The 19,725-nt window shown below is 43.5% G+C and overlaps 1 protein-coding gene and 2 non-coding genes across 3 annotated transcripts in view; 2 read left to right on the top strand and 1 right to left on the bottom strand.

Moving 5' to 3' along the window:
* Positions 1–3,156: 3,156 nt before the first annotated feature.
* On the top strand, positions 3,157–3,228 carry TRNAE-CUC (transfer RNA glutamic acid (anticodon CUC)). The gene has a single exon. It is a non-coding gene; the product is annotated as a tRNA-Glu (tRNA).
* Positions 3,229–12,827: 9,599 nt separating this feature from the next.
* TRNAE-CUC (transfer RNA glutamic acid (anticodon CUC)) lies at positions 12,828–12,899 on the bottom strand. The gene has a single exon. It is a non-coding gene; the product is annotated as a tRNA-Glu (tRNA).
* A 1,530-nt stretch (positions 12,900–14,429) lies between these two features.
* LOC119175632 (calmodulin) overlaps positions 14,430–19,725 on the top strand; it is a 110,402-nt gene continuing 105,106 nt past the window's right edge. The window contains exon 1 of the mRNA XM_037426543.2: positions 14,430–14,763. Coding sequence (XP_037282440.1) covers positions 14,761–14,763 — 3 coding nt within the window. The 5' untranslated portion in view covers positions 14,430–14,760. The remainder of the gene's footprint in view (positions 14,764–19,725) is intronic.

Genomic DNA, 19,725 nt, shown 5'->3' with positions numbered 1-19,725 from the left:
CGCCCGTCCCTTTCACCCACTTTAGAGTAGTATACCACAGCACCCTATAGTGATTTTATATGCCTATATCCTCATCTTGTCATTGTGACTCACTGCCTAGCTCGCCCGTCCCTTTCACCCACTTTAGAGTAGTATACCACAGCACCCTATAGTGATTTGATATGCCTATATCCTCATCTTGTCATTGTGACTCACTGCCTAGCTCGCCCGTCCCTTTCACCCACTTTAGAGTAGTAGACCAGATCACCCTACTGATTTGATATGCCTATATCCTCATCTTGTCATTGTGACTCACTGCCTAGATCACCCGTCCCTCTCACTCACTTTAGAGTAGTAGACCAGATCACCCTACTGATTTGATATGCCTATATCCTCATCTTGTCATTGTGACTCACTGCCTAGCTCGCCCGTCCCTCTCACCCACTTTAGAGTAGTAGACCAGAGCACCCTATAGTTCAGGTTGACCTGGCAAACAATTATCGCTCTCTCTCGTCCTCGTACTTTGCTATCTATCTATCTGCCCGTCTATTCATCTGCCCGTCTATCTATCCGCCCGTCTATCTATCCGCCCGTCTATCTATCCGCCCGTCTATCTATCTATCTATCTATCTATCTATCTATCTATCTATCTATCTATCTATCTATCTATCTATCTATCTATCTATCTATCTATCTATCTGTCTGTCTGTCTGTCTGTCTGTCTATCTGTCTGTCTGTCTGTCTGTCTGTCTGTCTGCCTGTCTGTCTGTCTGCCTGTCTGTGTGTCTGCCTGTCTGTCTGTCTGTCTGTCTGTCTGTCTGTCTGTCTGTCTGTCTGTCTGTCTGTCTGTCTGTCTGTCTGTCTGTCTGTCTGTCTGTCTGTCTGTCTGTCTGTCTGTCTGTTTGTCTGTCTGTCTGTTTTGAGACTAAGGCTTCCGTTAAGCAACCGCAGTAGCTGCACGTATTTAGAAAAAAAAATGATTCAGACAATTTAGAACATTATGTGAGCTTTATTATCCCATGAGGCATATACTGGCAAACCTGCCCTTAAATCATTTTACTCTCTCTCTCTCCCTGTAACCCAAATAGCTGTGCCTGCTTACTTGTACAAACACTTATACACATGCACCCACCGGACGTGAATCCTTCATACATCTGTAATTGGAAGCAATACTTAGTTTCTGCATATCTACACAAAACTAAAGAATTAAAAGCGAGGATACACCGACATGTATGACATAGATACCGGAAGCTATCCATAATTACCACACTCATTGCAAAATCTTAAGAGTACGCTGAACCATACTTTTGAAGTCGTGCACGGGGAGATTCTAAGAAACCGCTCAGACTTCAACAATACCGACATGCTGTGCAAGAATACTCGTATAATTAGGTAGGTTTAGACGGTTATGATACATCCACCGCACGAAGTTTCAATGCTTAGCCCTCGATATGAGGAAGCAGTCATACATACGATAACACCATGCTATCTACAATATGAGCTTATCAGCTTCCTATTTATCAGCTTGGACAGCTCAACCATATCTTTGAGTGTCTGACAAGCTGCAAGAAAATAAGGGACTGTCGAAATTATTGGAATGAGGGATGATGAGTACACTATAGAGCCGACATTGAAATGTTGCGGAACGTTCTTTGTAGGGGACTAGAAAATTGTTTGAATTAAACGGTGTTCAAAATAGAGGTCCGGTGCTATATAGAATTAACGGACATGACACCCCACTGCACCGGCATAACCTAAAGAAGCAACCTTTCAAGGCCTACAATGGCAAGACCCAGAATGCGCGCATATGCTATGCATCACCCCCGGGATAAGGGAAATGCTAAAGAGCTGCAGATGTGGCGTGGCTTGGTATGTGTCGTAGTACCAACTACGAGACTGTACGTAGTCTCCTTCGTTTACAAGCTGCTCAGAAGGACCATTACACACTCCTGCATCTTTGCAAAGATTGCTTCAGTCTCGTATACCCCTTGCTCATGCTGCAGCCAAGGTGGAATTCGGTCGCAGTTGGCCGTTCATTGCTTTTACCGGGTTCACAAACCGGTAACGTACAAGATAATGTCGCGTTACAATCAACTTGTCCAAATGTACAGTATAAGCTCGTTAGTTTTTACTGAAAGGGGATAATAAAGTCGTTCGAATTAAGAGCAGTTCGAATTAGCGGGCGAGTGTGCTATAGAGTGAACAAAAATCGCACCACAACGCGTGACCGCAAACCAAAGAAGTCACCTCTAAACTCGTTATCGCGAACTATATAAGCGAGTACACTTTTGGAGCAGGCGAATTTGTGAATTAAATTTACCGAACGCTAACAGCAAGCACAATTAATTGATCAGCCAGTCAAATGCCAGAAACGAGCACCGACATGCATTCATAACGCTATCTATGCTTCAAAACACGTTCATTTTACATGGCAGATTTAGCGCAATGAAAAGTAAAAGTATAGTAAGTAATTTTCATTTACTGGCGTTTCTTCTGTCGCAACTCGTTTGAAACTTGCCCAAGAGCTTCAGCACGGCGTCCCCATTCTCGTCTGCTGAGTAGCGCTGTCGCTTCGCTGTTTTGCACCTTTAGTAAACTTCATTTGTTTTTGCACCACATTGTCATACCTATGTGGGCACTTCTGAGAGGAGCAATCAGAACCTGAGGCTCCTATAGTTAGAATTAACCATTGTGCTCCTACAGTTAGAATTAACCGGTGTGGATACCGACGCATCCAAATTTTGCGGATTTTCTTCCCCATAGAAATGCACAAGGATGTGCAAAGTGTACCTAAATGAGCATTTAGTTACACTTTGCAGCTGAATTTAAATACATTCTAAACGTTTAGCGTACCCGACCGTTCGTGTGGGGTGTCCTAGAGCATACAGAGAAAAACCGCAAGAAGCTTGTTTTAGCCTCAAAATTTGGTGGCGCCAACACTTTAAGCTTAATTTTCTTCCCAAATACCACCACTCCCACCCTGTAACATCCCTTTGCTGAATTATTCAGGAGTGTAGGTGCTAGCGACGCATTTTTTTTTTCGCTCATTCGGTTTATCTTAACTGATAAGTGCAAGATAATACAGTATCTCTTCTAATAAAAAAGTAAAATAAAAAGCGCTAGATAAACATACTATAGCCAATCTGAGAAACTATATTAAAAACACACGTTGGCACCTCCGGCATGGTCTAGTGGTTAGGATACCTGGCTCTCACCCAGGAGGCCCGGGTTCGATTCCCGGTGTCGGTACTGCTTTTTTTATGTTTTCATTAACTTCTATCAGCGCTCAAAATTTGTGTGTCGCACCGGCCATCGCTGCCCGGTCAGCTTTCGACCGCCAACATGTATATTACTTCGTAATTATGTTATCAATTTTTTATATACTGTTCTGTTCTCATGCATTTCGTTCCTTCCGAGGTGATCAAGCAACCCTAATTTGTTTACATGTACCAATTCAGCTGGTTATAGATCGCGTGCCATGCCGCACTTTGAGAAGTATAAATTTTTCTGAAGATGGATGGTGGGTTTGCGAAAACGAACACAAGTCAAGAGAACACACACGCCGACTGAACTGGGACATTGACCAGTGGCGGCGAAGAACGCAGTCACATATAGCTTATGTGTGCATAATAATAATAATAATAATAATAATAATAATAATAATAATAATAATAATAATAATAATAATAATAATAATAATAATAATAATAATAATAATAATAATAATAATAATAATAATTATGATGATGATGATGATGATGATGATGATGATGATGATGATGATGATGATGGCTCCACCTTTAGAGCCGGTTGGACAACTCTACTCTGGACGATGCAGTGTACACCCACCATTGCAACAATGTGCTGTTCTTACTACTACGTTAGTGTCACTAAAATAGGACATCACTGTTGTCTGAAGACTCCGCAACAGCAAATATCCCCATACACACATGTCCGTGAGCGCACACATACGACCGCCAGTCACGTAACAACAGAGGGCGTCTTTCCCCTGTTTTGTTGCAAATAGAACGAGATAGAAATAACAAAGAAAATGCGGGAAGTTTGGCACAGCGAAGCTGATTGAACAAGGGTATCAAAGCAGGCTACTTGGTATGTTATTTCAAAATGTGGTTGTTGCACCAAGTATACGAAAAGGTGAAGAAAGGAACTGACGGGAAAGAATCTCAAGTTTACCGAGCGTGACTTCCCCAACCTTTAGATTACCTTCTTTCCGGCGTCCCTCTGAGCAGGACGCCGGAAAAAGATACGAACGTCTTTTCTGTCCATTTAGTTTTCCTCATTTGCGTACTACAAGATGCTCTCTTCAACATTCGCCCACAAAAAAAAAAAGGAGAAAAAAGCTCCGGGATCTTTTGCCCTACAGACAAGCAAAGCCGTGTGCGTTTTTCTACATGACATTCAGTACCACCTTTATTTATTTATTTATCTTTTTCTCTTTTTTTCTTTCTTTGTGTTATTTCATTTGTCCTTATTTCTCTCTTCCATCTTTCTTTGTTCCTTTCTTTCATTCTTTTTTTCTCTATATCTCCCTGTCTTTCTTTCTTTCCTTCTTCGAATTCTTTCTTTCGCATCGCACAGGTCGACGCTGTCAAGGCGTTGAACGCGGTGCGGAACAGCGCGATGGTGCGGGAAAGCTCGGTGGAGCTTTCAGGCGAGCCGCATGAGGAGACAGGGAACACGTCGGAAGATATGGAGTACTCTTTGATTGGCGCACTCACTGCCATGGCACCACTGGCCGAGGGAGCTTGGACAGATCCCCTGATCGGCTGGGGTGCCGTTGGAGTGCTGAGTGAGGCACTGTCGCATAGGGAAGCGCGAACAGCATTGCTGGGCAATAGTAGGCCATGCACAGTCTTGGTGGGATTGCGGTGAGCACTCCCATGAGCTATTGAGAAGGCCTGGACGCCATGCTCGAACGGTGGCACAGGTGCTCCCAGCTGTAAGAGTGCCGTCGGCACTATGACCACGGTGCCGTGAGCGGCGTTCGCTAAAATGCAAGCCCACGGAAGCGATTACCCACGCGGACGCACTTTTGTAAGCCATAGACTGTGCCATTGTAGCAGAACCATGCAGACTAAGAGACCGCACCCATTCCTGTGCAGGCTGCTCAATTATGATGATGATGATGATGATGATGATGAGGAGGAGGATGATGATGGCCTAAAAGCATGGCTCACACCCACTCTGGGGGATTGGCCAAGAAACTAGTAATATAGATATGGGGGATCACATATTACATTTATTAAGCCTAATGAATTAGAAAATGGTTAAAAGAAATCAATTTTACTAATTGAGAGATTTGCTATCAAAACCGCCTTGATTCGATTAAGAATCTTTCTACAGCAGAACAGATATACCATTGACATTGACCTAATGAGGAGGATGTTCTATTTTCTGACCTTGTCGTTTTCTTCTCTCTCGTTCAGTTAATGCTCGAGCCCTTGTACTGCTCTTTGTCATTACAAAGTATACTTGTATATTTGTACCTTACACGCAGAATATTTTGGTGAAATGAATGCGAGACAAGAGACAAGAAGAGATCAGAGTGGATCAGGGAACAAACCGGGAATAGGGATATCATAGTTGAAATCAATTAAGAAGAAGAAATGGACATGGACCGTGCATGTAGCGCGTAGACAGAATAACGACTGATCATTAAGGGTAGCTAACTGGATTCCCAGAGAAGGCGAGTGGGTAAAGGGGAGACAGAAGGTTAGGTGGGCAGATGAGATTAAGAAGTTTGCGGGTATAAATTGGCAGCACAGGACCGAGCTGACTGGCGGAACATGGGAGATGCCTTTGTCCTGCAGTGGACGTAGTCAGGCTGATGATGATGCTGCATGCATGCATGCATGAGAGACTTAGTCATACTAGACGCAGCACGCAAGACCTCGATATACGACTGTTTACATTCAGCACTTTCATCAGCTTTGACCTCGTTTATGCCACAATACAAGCATTTCAAATAGTAATTCATTTAGCTTACTTGTCTTCTTTTTAATTTGAATGCTAGCTACTTTTGCAAAATATGGAAACAACATTTCCTTGGTCTTGAAGGACCATCAGTCGGCCTAATTGCGCCTTTTGCAGTTTGCAGTGATCATTGTAAGTGTAATATGGTTATTAATAAATATCAGTCTTTATAGAGGGTTAAATGATGTAACTAATTTCTGGATTTGTTTGAAATATTTTGCTATCTCCTCCAAAAACAAGGCTACTCCAAAGCACCACATTTCCTGTTTCAGAATCTGTGCTCCAAAGGTCAAAATGTCTCTTCCATCACTGCAGCAGGTCCACAGACTTGACATACGAAGTTTCAGGTAATTTCTTTGAGCTAGTGCTATACTAAACTACAAAAAAGTGCACTATAAAATATGCGACATCCTACATGGAGATTTTTATATTTTCGCATGAAATATAGTAAAAAATGAGGTCAAAGTTTTACTTTGAAACTTGATTGATTGTTTCACTTTGGTGTCCCTTTAATGGTACCAAATTTAAAATAGTCTGTGGCAAACGGAATAGCCCACACATGCTTTAAGAACTCTCGCTGCATGAGCACAAAGGGGTAAAGATGGCTACTAGTGTTTTTAACCTGCTCATGAGCTCTCGCGAATGAAGTGAATGTTCATATTGCTGCGCGCGAAACTCGACAGGGCTTCCTTTCGTGAAGTATAGACTCTTTTGATATTCTTGGGGCGTTGGGAAAATTTTCAAGGCATTACACACCTCTAAACTAATTGAAAAATAGCAGTTTCGCACATTCATTTCGCTCTCGCATGGCACAGAAAGTTCAAATTCTACCATCACACTTGCAAGGTACAGTATTACAGCCGCAGATTGGGCTAGTTGGCGTTTTATTATACATGGTGAAATAGCGCGAAAGTACAACATAGGACAAGAGGATGCAGTGAAGCGCGTCACTGTCGCCCAAGCCTTTTGTTGCAATTTCAAGATATCAAGCTACGCTATAGATATTAATAAGTCATGTTCGGTTGTTCCATACTTAAGGTGAAAAAAAAAGGTTTCCGCTGCCACTTTATTCCTCGACTATTCGTACCTATAAAGAAATCTTTATTGTATCATTCAGAGGCCGAGAAAGAGTCACTCGAGTTCTGCATACGTAGAAGTGTGGCAGCTTCAGCTAGTTGGTATGACATGAAGATAGTTGTAGCGCAAGAACGGAACGACGACAAAGAGACAAGAAGGACATTCGTGTCTTTCGCGTCCTCCTCGTCTCTTTGTCGTCGTTCTGTGCTCGCGCTATAACTATCGTCTTCGTTCTTCATACGGTTGGAACACTATGACAACAACGAGTAACAGTTCCAATAAATCTTGGTCGAAGGCTTCTGGAAAGCGGTGGCATTTCTCAAGAAACTCACAGCTTGGCCTTTTGACGAGATCCCGGAATACTTCGAGGGCTGATGCCCCCAGTCCGACCAGCAACGAAAGATGGCTGATTCGGCACAAAAGTTTGTTCAGCTTTTTTTTTTTTTTCTGGCACTCTGAATAAAGCAGCCGCAGCAGTCCCTTCTTCGTTCTCGGACTTGCTTGAATAGCAGCGTTTCGGCACTAACGTGCCCATTCTCCCCGTCGGACGGTTTACACTGTGAAATTATACACGCCGCAATACTTGGAACGAAAATTGTCAAACCTATTGCCGCAGGCATCAACGCCCAAGGGTTATTGAAGAGTGACTAGGTGAGCAGCGGACATATAACGAAATCTAAAGACGCACAATTTTTTTTCAATTAGTCGTAAGTTTATATATCTCAAAACTAATTTGAGATATATTTTCAGTAGTGCCCCAAATTGGGGGGGGGGGGAAGGGAGGGGGGGGGGGTATCCTGGCTTTGCCCTATCAGAGCTTGTGTTTATTTCAGCGCATTGCCGAGGCATCACTCACTTTTGAGTGGTGGTTTCGTGCTTACTTTTCATTGTTTATTTCTCTGTCTATATGCTGTTTACTGGCGTGACCTTTCAGAGCAGAACTAGCTCACAGAATGCGTGGACAGCCGCTCCTGTCACAGCTCCTGTGACAGCCGCTCCTGTGACCACCAAAGTCGTGGGCACACCCACCGTGCTGGCGCACGGTGAGTGTGCCCCCGAATTTGGTGGTGGTGAATGCGACACGCTAAGCAACGAGACACTGTACTCTACGGTTGCCAAAGCAATTGATTGATATGTGGGGTTTAACGTCCCAAAACCACCCAGGATCATTATGAGAGGCGCCGTAGTGGAGGGCTCCGGAAATTTCGACCCCCTGGGGCAACGCAATATTCTGAAGGATGCTGTGTGGCTGCAGTGGCTTTCCACGATTAGGCAAAGTGAGTTTTTGAACTATTATGCTATTGCGTTAGTGAACAGTTGTGTCACAATTTCATCTGCCAAGTTTTACATTTTAGCTAATAAAAGAACTTTGCTTTTTCAATCTTTCTCGTTTCTTGTTGGCTTTTCTTTTATCTCTCACTCACGCTATTAGCGAGCCGTAAGGCGCTATATATTCGCGTATTTAAAATGGTATGTAAAAGGTCAGCAATGAAGAAAAAAAATTCAGTTTAACGCCACGTAGGGCAAATGCACAACGGCGCTACTGCTTCCAGTTGTGACGTCATATTTCTTTTTTTTTTGTTATTTGTTAGTTGTCCCCTTCACACGTGAATGGCAACGGTGGCAACAAGCCAATTAAGCCACCAACTACTGGATACTTGAGTAGGCTGCCTAGAAGTGGAAGGTGAGCAGAGCGCTATAGTGCCTAGAATACACTCTCTCTAGGCACTATAAGAGCGCCACGCGTTTCCCTTGCCAAAGGCGCCCCTAGCGCCGATGCCGATAGGGGCGCCTTTGGCGAGGGAAACAATTTTTATAGAAGTAGTGGTATAATATTGAACGTGTATAAATTTGAACAACTGCATCGACACAACCTTAACACACCTCCCCCCCCCCCCCCGCCTCATTCATTTTGTTTAACGAAACCAAATGAATTACAGAGAACCGCCATGAGACGGAAACAAAACGTATATGCACGCAGTGCAGTGTTGCGAAATGTGTGCCTTCATTCCGCTCCGATTCCATTCCGGGGAATTACAGCTTGCCGTAAACCTATTTCTTTCGATTCCTCTGAATGAAAAAAAAACTTAGCCCATTCCCTCGCCGGGAATGGCCGGGCAGGTCAATTTCACTCCTACTATTCTTCAACGTAGGAAATGCATACAGGGGTGCAACTGCAGCGTCAATTTGACACGATTCCCCATTTTCGCATCGAGCTGCGCCAAAAACATGAAATTTGAGGAAAGTGCGACCCACTGCACCAAGATGCCCGGCCAGTGTCAATTCTTTTTTTTTCAGTTGCGCTAATTAAAGCGAGAAATCTAGGCCACATAGGCTTGCTATAGTGTGCATCATCAATCAATCCTGGGATCCAGGCACGCAGACTTTAACCCTAAAGTCATTAGGACAGCAAACTCGTGAAACGTGATCGACCAGATGAAGTAACGACACCACGCATCCATCGGTCCACTGGCCACAACAACGGATATGTGTTGGCGGGACGACGCAACGTCAAGACAAAAATGCGTTGCCACAGCCAGCCACACTTCGCGGGAAATGTGAATTTTCTAGTCAGCAAACGTGTCTATGGCATGTTAGCAACTAAAGTTGGAAGCGTAGGCCGATATTACTGCACGCGAACACCGGCCTTGGCAGCGGCCACGTTGCCATAGCAACGGAACATGCGATAGATATCCGGTGCGCTCACCAGGCCGACGGGCGCGTGCCTTTGTTACATAATCTAGTCAAACGTGCCTTGCAAGTTAGCCAAGTTGTGCCATAGACGTAACTCCATCGTAAAAAAAAAGGGAGGATGGTGTAGCGGAAGGAAGAATATTTGTCGGGATTTAACGTCCCAAAACCGCTGCTCCGACCACCTGGGTTCTTGGTTGATTGATTTGTGGGGTTTAACGTTCCAAAACCACCATGTGATTATGAGAGACGCCGTAGCGGAGGGCTCCGGAAATTACGACCACCTGGGATTCTTTAACGTGCACCCAAATCTGAGTACACGGGCCTACAACATTTCTGCCTCCATCGGAAATGCAGCCGCCACAGCCGGGATTTGATCCCGCGACCTGCGGGTCAGCAGCCGAGTACCTTAGCCACAAGACCACCGTGGCGGGGGCACCACTTGGGTTCTTTGACGTGCGCCTAATTCTAAGCAGACGGGCCTCAATCATTTTAGTTCTATTAAAAAAGCGGTCGCCATGGCTGAGATTTCCTCCCGCGATCTGCGGATCAGCAGCCAAGTTCCCTAGCCACTAGACCATTGTGGTGGGGGTGGGCAGCGGTTCGAAAAAGAGTTTTGGCCTTGTACTACACACTCGTGCAGAACGCCACTTAAGCCACCTTGGCCGCAGTACAAAACTGTACTGCAAAAAAGCGTTTTAGGATTTGGAAGGGGCTGTTATCTCTAGTCATGGGGCACATCACAGTTTGCTCGATTACTCATGCGTGTATATGCCGCACAATTACGGGCTGTAATATGATTTCCGATGAGTGAATAAGTTATTGGCAATCTTTTGGAGCACAGTATGACATTTCTGCAGCCCTAAAAAATCGAACAAACTGTGTGCCATTTTTTTTTTTTTTTGCCAGCCCGGCTTCTCAGTTTTACTTATCTCCTGAATCTCAAAGTGGCCAGCTTGGTAGATCCGCATTTGAATCCTCAGGGTCATTCAAAAGATTCTACGGGAGCGGTAAATGTGAACTTTACCACTGATTGGGGTAGTTAAAAATACTACATACAATTCTTTTGAAATAGCAGTGCGCCCATTCCCTCTGCATAATTTAGAGGACAGTAAATGTTGATATATATAAATAAATATATATATATATATGTGTGTGTTTGTGTGTGTGTGTGTGTGTGTGTGTGTGTGTGTGTGTGTGTGTGTGTGTGTGTGTGTGTGTGTGTGTGTGTGTGTGTGTGTGTGTATGTGTGTGTGTCCTGCTCAAAATGTAACGTTTTGCAGCTCCAAAATTTATCGAAATTCCGTTTCAGCGGTTGGATTCCTGTTAGTTTTCTCAAGCTATTAATGAACGCCCCATAAGGCTGATATCACGAGATGCATGTAGATTTGCAAAAGACGTTACAGCGGTCCAGGGAAAGTAGCTTGATGACATGCCTCGTACAGTACAACCACACTAATAATTCCCATCAGAGCCGTTATCCCGCTACGTACAGTATTTGCATGGTAAGCCCACTATTAGAGAAAAAAAATGTTGGCAACACATGTATTTACTTGTTTCGAGCGCATTTCACTAGCTTCACGGCATCTATAACCAGCAGCTAGCAAAGCCTGAAACTTTTGCTGTTTCTAACCAGGGAAGCTTTCTTAGTCTGTTAAGCTTGGTAACTACTAAGCCGCATACGTTGCCAGATCTCTCGTTAACACCACCGTATATCTTGCTGAAATCATCACAATCTTTCGATAGACGAAGCGTAATTTCGTTGACTACTTTGGAATGAAATTTTCGTGCTATGCGATGACACACATATGTGCAAATAGAAGGGCAGACGATGATGTGTACCAAACGTCCATTACCTTTTTTTAACTTTTATGGCTGGTAAACAGTACACAGTGTGCTACTCCAAAGGAAGAGCATAAGTAGTCTTCATTCAGCTGCTACAGCAGATACTAGCTACGTCTTCATATTCTGTCTGCACGTATGCCTGTATGATCTCGCCTGTGATTCGTCCATGCCTCTATGTTTGTTGCTGTAATGCTTACTTGCCTTGTTAGTTACATGAAGTAATTAGTTACCACTGATTAATCTACGTGTACAATAGTACATCGCCTATTATCCTGTACATACTTTTTAATAAATCGTCGTGATATGGAACATATAATATCAATATGCTTAATGCATGCACGTAGCAATATGTATGGCACCTGCACATATAAACGCGCATAAACTAAAAAAATTATTATTGTATTGATCATTCGAGCCAGTACTACTGATTAACTACTTCGCAAACTGGAAGTTTCACTAACCTGCATTTTACTTCTTTACCTTCATGGGAGGTTAGTGCTTTTTGGGACAAGTAAGCCATAAGTATATAGTTGGTGAATATGCCGACCTTTTATATGTTTAGGGGAGCATGTTTGAACAAATGGTGATGTTTTATTATTGTTTAGGCTTGAATGCGTTAATGCTACAATGTCTACATAGTGAATCGTCGTGTAGGAATTCGGGGAGACGCGTCGATATGTGCATTGTGTTTGAAATGTTTTCAAATGTGCGTCACGAACGGAACGTTTTGTTTCACCTTCCGCATTGTTATTGTGCAGCAAAACAACCTTTACAGGCAATAAGTTGGAGTGGTGGAGCACTGCTTACAACGAACAGTGGTCGAAGTCCGAAGCTAAAGGCGCGACATTCACAATGCCATGGCATGTACATATCCTAACAGTGCCCTATGGTAAAATAGTTCTATAAGGTTGCAATGGTTTCAAGATAGATTATACTTTGTTTGTAACATACGCAAAGTGTAACTATTCTAAACTATTTGAGAATAGAAATATCTTGTAGTCGCAGCTTTTGACACTTGAAGTGAGTTAAAACAACAAATTTGTCTTGTCTTTGAGGTTTATACGTATTTAATGGCTCCATCGGCACCATACATAAAACGGGTAGGTAGATAAATTAATATACAATACTTAACAAACGATGCAAACCACAACATTCATAATCTTGAAGGATCGGCGATTGTGGGTGGCACGGAGACCCCGTATAATGCGCAAGTTAAAAAAAAAAACGGAACATAAAAAAATTTCCGACACCGGGAATCGAACCCGGGCCTCCTGGGTGAGAGCCAGGTATCCTAACCACTAGACCATGCCGGAGATGCCAGGAAGATTTGTTTATCTTAATGCACAGACTTATAAAGTGTACTTTTCAAAACAATAGTGATTTCGCCAGTGCGCAGCAAAACGATAACTAGTACCTCTATTGTCCAAAATGCACTAGTATTCTAACTGTACTAATTATGTAGTCTATTTGTTGTTGTTTTTTTTGCGTTCTCCTTTAGGTCATATGTTTCATTTGATAAGACACTCTTTGGATAAACAATAATTGGTATTCCGTAAAAAAATATTTGTTGGTAAATTATGTGCCTACAAATGAATCGGCCTATCAAATACCGATAGATGAATGACGTGAACTTTTTTTGCTTTGTTTTCTGCAATAACACTGATCAAATAAGTAACCTATGAATACTCTTATAACGTGTTATAGCGTGCGTGCGTTGTCTGAAAACACCTTTAAATTTAAATCATATTGTCGGAAACTTTTGTTCGCAAGCCATCGCCATTCTTCCTGCAGATGAGTACGTAAGTGGTGGTTTACATTTGAGACATAACCTGTATAAGCAGCAATAACTTGAACTCATATATTAATCACTCATAGCCCTCGAAATTACAGGCTTTTTTTCTTTCTCTTTTTGCTAATATGGTAAGTGCAAACTACCGTGGCATAGCTTGGAGTGTACCATGTGCTAATATATTAGGTTACGGCAACGTATAAATATTTTTAGTGCTCTGTGTCTGTCGTAGATGACAGATGAATTGCGTTTTTGAATTTACAAGCTGCGTATATTAGGTGTAATAGAAATCATGCGCCGAGCAGTTATATTTATCAACTCTTATTTTCATGAAATCACTCCGGAAAATCGAGAGAGAATGATTTCGCAAGGCCTGTGGCCTACCGCGTCGCCCTGCCGGGTAATTAGCGTGTACCTACACTGCGATATAGTGAATTGCAGTGTTGCTCGCGCATAAGACGTTATGTTCTTGTCAGTACAACGTCGAAACACCGCTTCATCGACAGCAGCTTTGCCGCACGCCGGGAAGCGCTCTCCATCACCATCCGCCTCATCCACCCCATTTCACTTAGTAGCGTGAATCCTTACGAGAGGGCGCAGTGGTCGCGTATTCAAGCGGTGAAAACGAAAGCGTCGCTGCCGCCTGCCACCGTGGCGCTGCGCGCGTCGTCGGCGGCAACTTTTTTGTTAGCGCTTCGTAATTGGATACGAAAATAGAACTTACTTTGAAAGCCCGCCCGCTAGCCGGGGTGTCAGCCAGGGAGAGCGGGGCCGCGCGTGAGGAACTGTTCCGTCCCGGACGAAGAGAGAAACAAACAGGCCAGCGCGAAAAAAAAAAAAGAAAGAAAAAGAACTACCACCATCACCCCCAAGAGCAGCTCGTGTGCACGCGTGTGGTGTGTTGTGGGTGTTTCGACATAATGCTCGTTTCCGTCGACCGGGTATGACCACTGCGGGACGCTGACTTCGTGCGGTGAGCCAGGCTAGCGCTCTTCTGTCGTCTGCTGCCGAAGTGAACCAGACTATCCGGGCGATGCGTCGTCGTTCACTGTCTTGACCGTGGTCCCGCGCGCAACGACGAAATCTCTGCCGCGGTTGACTTCTTTTCCGGTGCTCTCTCTTCCTTTTTTTTCCTTTTTCTGATTAGCTTGGCATCGTCTCCTTTGAGAAACGCTGCTAACGCGTAGCGTGTTGGCCCCCGGAGTGAGCCTGTGTAAAAAATCGCACCCCCTAAAGACGCGTCCACGAGGAGCTTGACTGTGTTTCTTTTCGTCTGCTGCATCATTGTCGTCTGCACCGTTTGCCGTCTGCGGGCAGGATTACTACGTCCTTGAAGCATCGTCTGCTGCAGAAGCCTGAAGTCAAGACAGACGACAGCACTCAAAATGGTGAGTGCAAATTGTTTCGTTATTGTACATACGTGACCTTCAACCTTAGAGATTAGCGTTTTGTTCCCTACGGATTTACGTAAACGATTCCTTCCTTGACAACACGTGGTTCAAAATCTTTATTCTTTTTTTCGCTGTCGAAGTCGACTTCTACCAGCGATGCGACAGAGATTGTATCAAATTGACCACGTTCAGCAAAAAAAAAAAAAAAAAAAACCTGCGTTGCTTTACGCAGCGCGTGAGAAATGCTACCCTGTATAGTTATTACAAGTTATATAAAGTGCATAAAGCCGATGTACTCACTAGTCGGGATAAGTTTGTTCGAGACTGTACGGTAAGACAGGTCGAAGCGCTAATCTCCGTGCTAACGAGATAAACCAGTCGGCGATAATCTCATTTACCGTCGTCACAAGCGTTGTGGTGGTCTATTCGGGCTTCGCACTTTCGAAACGCGATTCAATTCCACGTACGTTAAAATCCGCACAGCCTAGAAACTGCCGGGCCTGTGGTTAGCCTGTTGCACTCTGGACGACGCAAATGGCACAGCACGGTGAAATCGGCTGAGTGTTTTCCATGGTGTATTATAGGGTAATAGGCGTTTTATACACAAAGTAATATGCATTTACCGACTTTCTACTCTCTGCAGCTTCATTCAGTATATAAAACTAAAAATCCGGTTCACAAAGGGTGATACCGCATTGTATGCGTATTCTCGTTTCGATGTCCTTCAATAAATAATTTATGTTCAATAAAAAAAAAACTTGTTTACTGCGCAGATGGTGGTAAACAAGCAAAATACCTTACAGAAATATTGTGTTGCTGAAATTCTGGCTCTAAAGTTAGTGGTTGCAACTCTATTTCGTTGTACAACATGATGTGTTTAAAAATAATTACTGAGTATTTTTTTTTGCAGATTATCTATGGTGCATATAAAGCACTGATAATGCATAAAAAGATTTTTTTGATGAAAATTCCAGTGCTTGCACGAGAAAACATAATGCCGAATGTGTAATCGACCAATTAGGTAAACTTTACAAGACATTTTCTTAACGATGTCGTCGCACTCACAGGGCATAGGGAAATTTTAGCGCTATAACCGAAGAGCTTTGCACTGAGGACCGCACCCCGCAGTTCTTAGATTTTATTTCACTACCAGCCGCACACGATTTGATTTAATTTTTTTCATGACGTAAAAGATATTGAAATTTCAAAAAAAAACACAAAAAATGGTCCTCGTTTACTTGTAAAGGCTCGGGGAGCTTTGAGAACAATTATTTTGGAAATCCGGAGAGCGAAAAAAAAAAAACGTAAGGTAAGCCTTGTCACCGTTTTCTCAGTGTTGCGGTTTTGCTTGACTCAATGTAGAAGCAGTGAAGCACTGAAGCTATTAGCATACTATATACTAGAATTTCCCTTCCATCGAAATGTGACCGAAATGGGAATCGAACACGCGACCTTTAAGTCAGCAGCCTATGCGGTTCTGCGACATTGCTGCTACACTCGCAGGAGAGAAAAAAAATTATTCGTTCCAGGAAACTTCGAAAAAGAAACATATCCTTCTATGGTTTCTTTTTAACAGCAAAAATTGTTATGAGATCAAAACTCGGGTCACGCGAGGCGCCGTAGTTGTCCGCCGCCGCCGCTGGTGTCCGTAACCAATATCACGAAATATGAGAAGAAAAAAATTACCTGAGCGCCAAGGACAGTGGGGCTCGAGCTTGGATCTACTACGTGCCAGCCCAGTATTATACCACTAAGTTACGCCGGTGCTTGGGACTTGATCGCAAACTTGCCTTGGGCAGGCTTCATGTCGGGAAAGGAATCGCGCTAATAGGAGTAATAAAGCATGCGTTGTTCTGAGTGAGTTTCAGTCATTATTTGTAATTAGTATACGCAACTAAATATCTACTTTTTGTGCAGTCTACTTTTTGTGCCCAATGACATGAAAAAACAGAACGAAATCATGGGCTCCAAATGTGTGCGCAAGTAGTTTTTTTTTTGTTGTTGTATACTCATTTTCGGGGGGAAAAAAACCTAACACTTTTGACTTTGGTCCTAAAACGCGGCACGTCGACCGACCGATCGAACATCTCAGTGTCTTCACCGTAGTGATCGATTCTATAAAGTCATACGCTGCATACTTAAATCGCCCCGCCGCGGTGGTCTAGTGGCTAAGGTACTCGGCTGCTGACCCGCAGGTCGCGGGTTCGATTCCCGGCTGCGGCGGCTGCATTTCCGATGGAGGCGGAAATGTTGTAGGCCCGTGTACTCAGATTTGGGTGCACGTTAAAGAACCCCAGGTGGTCAAAATTTCCGGAGCCCTCCACTACGGCGTCTCTCATAATCAAATGGTGGTTTTGGGACGTTAAACCCATCAAATCAATCATCATGCATACTTAAATCAAGGCATTTTGATTACCGAGAAGGTTCAGTTTATTTATAGAGCAATTTATTTCTGTCTCATTTCACCGCAAGTTAACTAGCACGAAGAAGTTGCGTACACCAACGCAGCCACCACTACTGAACGGATTTTATTAGTTTTTTTTTTTTTTCCAGATCGGGTAACAACACTTTAGGTCCGCAGTTTCGGTTTCGCGATATAGTTGACCTTAATTTTTTTCGTGCGCAACGAAGAACCTTTGGGTGTTCATAAAAAAACATTCACCCGCAAAACCCTTGTATAAAAGAAAAGAGACCGCGAACGAGGAACAACGGCAGAGGAACCACATCTTGGAACATCTCCTGGAACGACTCCAAGAAGCGCAGCTGCTGGAGCACTTTTAAACTTTGCCGCCCACATGCCTCGAGTCACGTGCCCCTATAGCTTTCATCCGGGGATGATATACGATTACCCATACGAGAACGAACGAATGAAAAAAAAAATTCAGGCAGCTTTGCACTAGTGGTGCGAAACCTAAAAAAAGGGAGTGGGGGGGGGGGCGGAGCTGGGCATCCTTTTTTTTTTGTTTCTCTGCGGTTTTTTCTCTTTCCTTTTCTCTTCGTGCGTTTATTTTTCTGCTTTTCCTTCCTTATTTAATTATATTCATTTCTTCTTCTCTCTTTATTTCTTCCTCTTTGCCGTTATTTTTACTTTTCTTACATTTTCTCATTTCTTTTCCTTCTAAATCTATTTCTTGCTCGTTTCCTCTATTTTTTTCTATTGTCATACGTGGCTTCGCCTGCGTTACGCCGAACGATGACATCGTACGATGACAGCACACGACAGCCCGAATCCCTTAAGCGCTCCGTCCTTTAAAAAAATCATTATTAACAAGCTTTTCGACGCATGCGCCGAATGGTATATATAGTGGCCCCATCTTCATTAGAATCCACACGCTTCTGCGACGAGCCTCAGCATGGTCCTGCAGGGCTAGGGCTGGACGGCAAGATCAATCACCGCCATCTAAAGGGTGGGATAGGGTGACAAAAGAGGGCTGATGGGTGTTTCTTGTTCAACTCACACTTCCCCATTACGTGTCGTAGCGTTAATTCCTGGTTATTGGTACACGGGGTATTCCTGCCCGTGTAGGCTCGGGTGCATTCCGCCAAAGGGTTGCTGACACCATTTTTTCGAATACGACTCTGAGCAAGTACACAGCTCAGTGAATGCTAGGATGTTTTATTTTGATTTTAACGGCGCACCTACTGACATCGGCACTATATCTTGACGTCGGAGTAAAGTACTAATTACGGTGACTTTACGCAGTGGTCTGTCTAGCTGATATAACGTCGGGCATAAAAACTTCCGAAATGGCCGCCTTTGCGTCACCAAAACATTCGATGAGGCCGATTCTGCATCACCAATGCAGCTACAGTGTATGACGTCCGTGGAAACGTTCCAATATTTTGCGTGAGCATGTGGCGAGAACCCCGTACCATGTTGCGACGTTGGGGCACAGCGAAATTCGAAACTAGCCTTTAAAAACATATTTTAATTACTTTTTTTTTCAGCGTTCACTCGCGCTTAGCAGTACATTTTCAAGGCTATCAAGGGCTTCGCTTGTTACTCGACGCAAGAGAATGTCAAATGTAAAATTTTCGGGCTTGCGAAAAGTGTTTCTGCCCATGTTGTTATCTGTTGCTCACTCGCCGACTTGTGATGCATTGTCACTCTTTGCGGTGAAATTGCACGACGTATTTGTGCTTGGCAAACGGACACGGCTCTTTTCCTTCCCGGCCATCCCCACGGCCCACAAGTGTAACCCGGTGTAACGGTACTCGGGCCTGTAGCCGGGAAAGTCATGCCGGTCTCATTTACTACAGCTGTGACAAGGGATCCTGATAACCATGGCCAAGTCTAATGAGAAATATCGTTAGAGATAGTACACCTCCCACAGCTATCAGCAGTTACACGCTTTCGTATCAGATGCCAATTACAACGAACTATCGCCGCACTATGTACTGCTACTACTACTACTACTACTACTACTACTACTACTACTACTAATAATAATAATAATAATAATAATAATAATAATAATAATAATAATAATAATAATAATAATAATAATAATAATAATAATAATAATCGAAGAAGAAGAACAAGAAGAAAGTTCAGGTATTCATGTAATCAATTCTTGGCCAATCCCACTGAGGGTATGAGCCATGACAGAGGCATCATCATGACTTGCTCTATAATCCCAAGATGTTTAGCAATTTATAAACAAATTCATACATCAAGGCACCACCCGTTTCATGGCCGATTTTCCATGGTGAGTTGCGCCAGTTTAGCAATGGTCAATCAACCAACCAACCTTGTCTTATGGGTACGATAGGCTTGGGGTGTGACGTACACTTTCTTCCTTTTTTTTTTCTTTCTATCGAAATGCGCAATATCATTAACAGCATGATACTTCAGACGCTATACATGCAACAGTGATGGTCATGCGCTCACATCCAGGCAACAATGCCATGCGGCAACACCAAATGACATGCGACCTCGATAACTTCAATAAACGATCG

Source organism: Rhipicephalus microplus, chromosome 3, assembly GCF_043290135.1.
Source record: "Rhipicephalus microplus isolate Deutch F79 chromosome 3, USDA_Rmic, whole genome shotgun sequence".
Classification (NCBI taxonomy): domain Eukaryota; kingdom Metazoa; phylum Arthropoda; class Arachnida; order Ixodida; family Ixodidae; genus Rhipicephalus; species Rhipicephalus microplus.
This window is presented reverse-complemented; position numbering and strand designations above follow the sequence as displayed.